General features: G+C 48.2%; 1 protein-coding gene across 2 annotated transcripts; it reads left to right on the top strand.

The window, feature by feature from the left end:
• The first annotated feature begins 3,211 nt into the window (after positions 1-3,211).
• LOC123120107 (actin-3) lies at positions 3,212-5,756 on the top strand. 2 transcript variants are annotated; one of them, XM_044540128.1, is made up of 5 exons: positions 3,212-3,440; positions 4,019-4,092; positions 4,176-4,569; positions 4,653-5,266; positions 5,390-5,756. In XM_044540128.1, the coding sequence occupies exons 2-5, from the start codon at positions 4,033-4,035 to the stop codon at positions 5,453-5,455; spliced, it is 1,134 nt and encodes a 377-aa protein (XP_044396063.1). In that variant the 5' UTR covers positions 3,212-3,440; positions 4,019-4,032; the 3' UTR covers positions 5,456-5,756. The 2 variants fall into 2 exon arrangements, with proteins under 2 accessions (XP_044396063.1, XP_044396064.1); XM_044540129.1 differs by having other exon boundaries at positions 3,305-3,587.
• Positions 5,757-7,366: the final 1,610 nt, after the last annotated feature.

Raw genomic sequence — 7,366 nt, 5'->3', positions numbered from 1 at the left:
GGAAATAATTCACAACTAAATGGGATTTCCCTTAAAAAAGTCGCTATATAATTATCAATTACCCCTGTATTAGTTGGAATTTGCAAATTGATGAGAGCATTTCAAATGAGACTTTCACTACGTGCTTGTAGTTAATGATCCGTGACAACTGGAGTTGAGCGAATCATTTGCCAAGCAGGAGATTCATAACTGGACATGAGATGGCATTGGGTCCCCTTTTAATTATTTAGTTATAATAATTTGTCAAGTTATTTATTTCTTTAAAATGTCCATCTACTAAACCGGTTGTGAAGGGCATATCAAATAATCTCTTCATATGCGCTGTAGATATCAATAAGAATGAAACTATGGATTTTATTAAACCATGATAAAAAAATTCAAATCCTCTTTTTAAACTTTTTGTAATGTAAATAAATAGAAAATAAGCTCATAGATGCAAGTGCCGTGACTGCTACAAGCCCACAACCCCATTTGAAACAAATGAAAGGCACATAAATTAATTAGGGTTATATCCCACAAAAAAAGTTTTATAATTTCCCTTAAAAATAAAATGTTTAACAACATTGTTAGCATCAAGAAATATATTTCAAAGGATTTCTTTGATACTATGTCCTATCTAAAGTTGCTATGCTTCATCTGTAAGTCTAATAAATACATTTATACTATTTTTGGCTCTCTTGAAAATGCTTGGTGCACGACACAACATTTTTCACGTGTTATTTTTGTTCTTCTGATTTCTAAGGATATTTTTCGCGGGTTATCTTGCTTTTTAAACAAACCAAATTTCTAGTTCTTCGGACATAGTTTGTTTTGAGACACGACTCTTTACAATTCTATATTTAATTTATCCCAAAAAAAAGAAGTCTATGTTTTAAATTTCCTTTTTGAGGATACATTGTTTCAACTTTTGCTCCGATACACGCCAACAAAAATTCAGGTATTAAATGTTACTCCTACCAATGCAGAAAAGTGTTGCAGACCAACCTTAGTTCAAAACAACGACACTTTTTGGATCGCAGGGAGCACTACTAATCATGTACATGCAATGCATGTTAATAGGCAATCTTTTCTAAGAGGATATTTGAAAAATTATTAATTGCATCGCATACTAATATTCGAGAATATCTTTAATTGCATGTTAATATTAGTTAGTATACAATTAATTCGTTGATGCTGACGTTAATTAACGAGGGTGCTAGTCATGTTTAGCGCTACACACCGGGGCAACATAGATCATCATTGGATAGACACTGTTGAAAGGATGAGATGAAACAAGGTGGTGGTTGAGAAACCAAAGTGGAGGCAGCCTGAGGTTGGTTGGATCTGGCGACCTTATGCCCTCCCGCGCCGCCGCCCACGAGGCGGCCGGGAGGGCACCTCGATCTCTGCCGCCAGCCACCTTCCTCCTCCCCCGTCGCCGCCAGGGGGCTCTGTCGAGCAAAGCTCGACTGGAACCGGCAGCGGGGAGGCTCTCTCGTTCTCCGCGAGTAGTGGAGCGGCGTGGCTGCTCTCTCCGACAGGGGCGCGACGCGGCGGCGAGCCGACGTTCGGGGCGGTGCTAGCGCGGTGGCTGCGCTTCGAGCAGCGCGGTTGAGGGTGGTTCGCGCAGGGCTGGCTGTGACGGCGGGGAATCTGACGCGAGGTGGGCCCTGCGGCGAAGGCTGGGAGCGGCGCGGGCGGCCTTGGGTCATCGGGTGGTGGCAGCTGGCGGTGGTGGTGACCGACGGACTTCTAGTGGGCGTGGGGAGGCGGAGGAGTGGACAATGGGTGGAGACCTGGGCATCGGCCGACGGTGGCAGGGTGTGCGTGTGGAGCCGATGGGAGACAGGGCTGGCATGGATGTGGTGCGACTGCCCAGCGACCGGAGTTGCTGGCTGCCAAGAGGTTGCCTCCATCTTAATCTGGGTTTTGATCTGATGGGCGGCGCCCGCCTCTCCCGGGTGTGTTGCTGGCAGTGGGCTGGCAACACGGACTAGCCACCGGTGTCGTAGTTTGACGTGGTCCTCCTGCCTGGGGTTCGTTGGTCCTTGCACAAGGTCCGACGCTTGGTCGCCCTGGAATCGGTGCTCGACTCTAGGTCGCATCCGACTCGACTAAGGTGGGAGCTTGCGGTTCGATTGGAGGACGTCCTCACGTTATGGCGTCGGTGTAGGTATGTGGCGGTGGTGGTCGTGACAGAGCTAAGGCGGCAGTCAGATCAATGTTTGATGGTCGTGGGCTTGGCGTCGTTTGAGCTGTGGGCTCAACGATAGCCGTCGGCAGTCTTTGGGTCATGCCCCCTAGTCCACCGGGATTGGAGGGGACTTCGGGTGTCGGTGCCCCTACGGTGGTGGCGCTGACCCTGGCTCAGGGGCTGATGCCGGGCTTCTTCACTCACGGTCCGTGCACTGTGAAGCAGGTGGTTGGCTATGTTTCGTGGCTTGGATGCGGGGGCGGCGGCCTTGGAAGGCGGTCCACATGGTTGGCTCTCTGCGGAGCACCATAGTGGTGGTGGTGGTGGTGGTGCCTCTTGGTTGTGTGGGCAGCGAGGGGCATAACGGAGGGTGGCTCGGGCACGCCCTCTATCTCTGGCAGTGGAGATGCCTTGATCCGGATATGGGATTCTGATCTCGTTGTGTTCCTCCTGAAGACCTCGTGGTGGCACGCGGGAGCTACTGCGCGAAAGCTCTGCGCTCTGGCATCGACGACGGTGCCGCTCGCAGGTGCTGCTCTCTTCTTGAAGACATCGTCGTGGTGCTTCCCTTCGTGTCCGGGTTTCGGGTGAAAACCTTTTGTCCATTGTGGACTCGGGAGCGGCGACACCTTGCGTCGGTTTTCCTCATAAGGGCGTTGTTGTAGAGTTTAGGTGTACTAGGGCATGGCATTGGCGTTGTACTCAGTTCCTCTTATGTTATCTTCCAGTAGCGTAGTTGCTTGCGGTGTACGTGTGCGATTATTTTAGGATCGATTTTGTAAGAGAACTACCTCTCCACCTTGTGTCATTCGCCCGTGTACTTTGCTCGGTTGATGCTTTATATATAAAGCCGGACGAAAGCCTGTTCCGAGAGAAAAGATGAGATGTTGGCGCAAATTCGCTCTTTTTATACCACGTGACCAATTCATACTATTTAAAGAAAAAATGTAGTTTTTTATATCGGTACATTATAGTATAGATTATTGCAAGCCAACCTATTTATCTCTTACCATTTTTCCATGAAAACTGGCGGATGAAATTAAATACTTTATTTATTTGCCTCAGGGCAAACAAGAGAGGGCTGGGAAAAAATATGTGTGCGTATAAAAGAGGGCACGAGGCCAAGCCCAGCACTTGGTTCTCCTGCCTCTGCCTGGTTCGCCACCACCGCCGCCACCAACCCCCTCATCCTCTTCCTCCGCTCTCGGCAGCTGCCGCTCATCTCGGTGGGAGGCCCTCAGGCGGGCAGGTTCCCCTAGATCCCCGGGTAAGTACGCCCGGCTATCCTCGCACCAGTTTCCTTTCTTCTTTTCCGGATTATCCCTGCTATTTTTGGCCTGGAAGCATGCGATTTCTGCGCGGTCGGGGCTGGGGCGTGCTAGATCTGATGAATTACCCGAGAAAGGACTAATTTGTACGGTTCTTGCTTTGCCTTTTCCCACCTGGCCCCGGAGTGTAACAGTTAGGACCTGGAACTGATGGGCTGCGATGTGCTCTTAGATTGTGTCCTAGTAGAGTTATAACGGCCAAGAAACTGCATGTGGATGTTCTTGTGTGGTTCTTGATCAGAGTGTAGATGATTGGACCATCTATTGATTTGCTTACATATTTTGCAAGTCATATATGCTGTATATTACACACAAGTATTGGAGTACTATAAAATGGGAGAAAAGAAAAGAGTTACGGCATGTAGAACTTAGATGATGTTGTAGGTGCGTGCTAACATTCTTGCTGCAACGTAGTAGTAACATTGAGATTTCTCATGGTGAATTTTCTTCTGTTTGTGTGACTTTTTTTCGTTGGTATCTGGTAATAATAGCCTTCTTGTCAAAATTTGTGCAACAGAGTCACTCAATCAAATGGCTGACGGTGAGGACATCCAGCCCCTTGTCTGCGACAATGGAACTGGCATGGTCAAGGTTTGTAGCGCTCCTTTCGGTCAATTGGTGTAAATCCTCAGTCCAGCCTTCATCGTGCTGACTGCCGTCTGTTTTCTCCACAGGCTGGTTTTGCAGGGGATGATGCACCCAGGGCCGTCTTCCCAAGTATCGTTGGGCGCCCCCGCCACACTGGTGTGATGGTGGGGATGGGGCAGAAAGATGCATATGTTGGTGACGAGGCCCAATCCAAGAGGGGTATCCTCACCTTGAAGTACCCGATCGAGCATGGTATCGTCAGCAACTGGGACGACATGGAGAAGATCTGGCATCACACTTTCTACAACGAGCTCCGTGTTGCACCTGAGGAGCACCCAGTACTTCTGACTGAGGCACCCCTGAACCCCAAGGCTAACAGGGAGAAGATGACACAAATCATGTTTGAGACCTTCAATGTTCCAGCCATGTATGTGGCCATCCAGGCTGTGCTTTCCCTATATGCCAGTGGACGCACAACAGGTAATTGTCGTTGCGAGCACACACATTCTAAAATGTAAGCTTCATCTTCAATCTGAGCTGGGAAATAAATGTTGTTTTTCCAGGTATCGTGTTGGATTCTGGTGATGGTGTCAGCCATACTGTGCCAATCTATGAAGGATATGCCCTTCCACATGCCATCCTTCGTCTTGACCTCGCTGGGCGCGACCTAACTGACTGTTTGATGAAGATTCTTACGGAGAGAGGTTACTCCTTCACCACCACCGCCGAACGGGAAATTGTAAGGGACATCAAGGAGAAGCTCGCATATGTGGCTCTTGACTATGAACAAGAGCTGGAAAATGCCAAGAGCAGCTCCTCTGTTGAGAAGAGCTATGAGCTGCCTGATGGGCAGGTGATCACCATTGGGGCAGAGAGGTTCCGTTGCCCTGAGGTCCTTTTCCAGCCATCTTTCATTGGTATGGAAGCTGCTGGAATCCATGAGACCACCTACAACTCTATCATGAAGTGTGATGTGGATATCAGGAAGGATCTGTATGGTAACATTGTGCTCAGTGGTGGCTCAACTATGTTCCCGGGTATTGCTGACCGTATGAGCAAGGAGATCACTGCCCTTGCCCCAAGCAGCATGAAGATCAAGGTGGTGGCACCGCCTGAGAGGAAGTACAGTGTCTGGATTGGAGGGTCGATTCTTGCCTCCCTTAGTACCTTCCAACAGGTGAATCTTGCGCCTTTCTTTCGCTTAAATAGCGATCATACATCCTAATATCATTGCAGTAGTTACAGTAAATATACTCCCTATTTGTTGTACTAACCATGTGTTCTGATTTTTATGCTACAGATGTGGATCTCGAAGGGTGAGTATGATGAGTCAGGTCCAGCGATTGTCCACCGGAAGTGCTTCTAAGTTGCGAGTTGTCTGGGTCTTCTGAATCTATTCTGGCTGTTCTTTTCTCAAGTCCTTGCCATGTAAGCTACTATGTTTGAGATTGCTGGGATTCTGTTGACTGTATTACCGGATTAATTTGTTGGGTCAAAATATGTTCAGTGGGCTGCTATATTTGACCGGTGCTGAATCATATGCCGCATGTTCTGGTTTTTTTTTTCATGCCAAAAAGTTTGGTGCTAGCGTGGGGGGAGTGTCAAACTATCTACCAGAGTCTTTGTAAGATTTTTCCGTGCGAGTCCCATAATCATTTCCTTGTGTACATTCACTTCTGCGATGTTTAATCTTTTGGGCTGCCAATTTGATTCATGATTCCTGCTTCTAATGTCGGTCCCCAGTATTTTTTTACCTTCCCAGTACTTGCGCAAACATGGCACGTTGGTGCTCAAGTTCACTGAATGCACGATCAAGGCAGGAACATGATCATGTACCTGGAGAACATGCGGTGGCCTGGCCTGCTTTCTTAGCAGGAAGGAGGGGGCCATTACTGGCTTAAAACCTTGTCATGTGCAGCCATTCATTGCTTCATGTGGTTTGGCCCTTTGTGTTGTGGCTTTTAGTTTCACGTGTGCAGAATTGGATCTCAGCTTTGTGCTCTTCCTTTCCACTTCTTGTGGTTCACATTTACATTTCAAAAAAATTTCGCCGCCTTTTTCTTCTTTTTGTGTATGGATGGAGAATGAAACGAATTCAGGTGCACTTGGCTGGCTGGTGCTGCTGTGCTCTTAATTGCACACCAGTGAATTCACGTATGGATATGTGGATCAGTTGAAGGATATGTGGATCCGTTGAAGGTGGATTGCGGTCTGTGGAGGAAAGAATCCCCTTTTTTTTCTAGAAGAAGAGAGAATCCTTCCTTGGCCAGGCAGTTTGTGTGGTGTGTCTCCTCTTGTGCTTTTGGACCAAATCATCGACGTGTGGCTTCTACTTGATCCCGGTCACATTGGCTGACAGTTGGTTACAGGCAAATTCAGGTTTGGGTTAGCGCATGTAAAAATATTTCTATCTCTGTCCACTTAATAAAAAGGAAATAAGGTATCATCTTGAGTCAAAATTTCTCCAGTCCATCCTCCCACCCTCCATCGATTTTTCTAAATTTTCCATCTACTTTTTATCAGATCAATCTTAGAGCATCTTATAGCAGGCCACCCGAAAACCGTTTCAAACGCCCCCAGGCAGTGACCGATCAAAGAAAAAAACCGATCCAAAAAGGCCTCAAACGCTTAGACTGAGCAGTACCGGAGCGGGTATGGAGAGGCCCGGGTGCGATCGGGCGAGTCGGCCACGCTCGGACGGACGGCCCGGTCAGTGACAGACCAAAGAAAAAAATTGGTCCAAACGAGCCTCAGACGCCTAGACTGAGCGATACCCCTCATATCCAACCCAAATATGGAGCGGATATGGAGAGGCCCGGTGTCGTGAAATTGTCACGGCAGATGTCCTCGTGCTAGGACTTAGTCGTGGAGCCATCGCAACTAGGAAGCTTAAAGGGGTTAATGCGGGACAAGGAACACGAGGGTTTATACTGGTTCGGCCCCTTACGGTGAAGGTAAAAGCTTACGTCCAGTTTGAGGTGGTATTGATTAGGGTTACGATCACCAGGGAGCTAAGCCGCTATGCCCGGCTTTCGATGAGATTGTTCTCTACCTTAAACTGCTGCCGGGTCGTCCCTTTATATAGGGAGGCTGACGCCCTGCAGCTCTCAGAGTCCCGGCCGGCTCATAAGAGTGTCCGGTTTGGACTCTCAACTATTCTTGCCTTACACTACAAGTTCTACCATAATAATGATTGTAACTACGGGCCTTAAGCCATATCCGGGTCTTAAGCCCATCTTTGGCCCACCGTCTTTAAGCTTGACGCCGGGCTTCTGGC

The sequence above is a fragment of the Triticum aestivum genome, chromosome 5D (assembly GCF_018294505.1).
Source record: "Triticum aestivum cultivar Chinese Spring chromosome 5D, IWGSC CS RefSeq v2.1, whole genome shotgun sequence".
Taxonomy (NCBI): domain Eukaryota; kingdom Viridiplantae; phylum Streptophyta; class Magnoliopsida; order Poales; family Poaceae; genus Triticum; species Triticum aestivum.
Note: the sequence above shows the minus strand (reverse complement) of the source record. Positions and strands in the feature narration are given on the sequence as shown.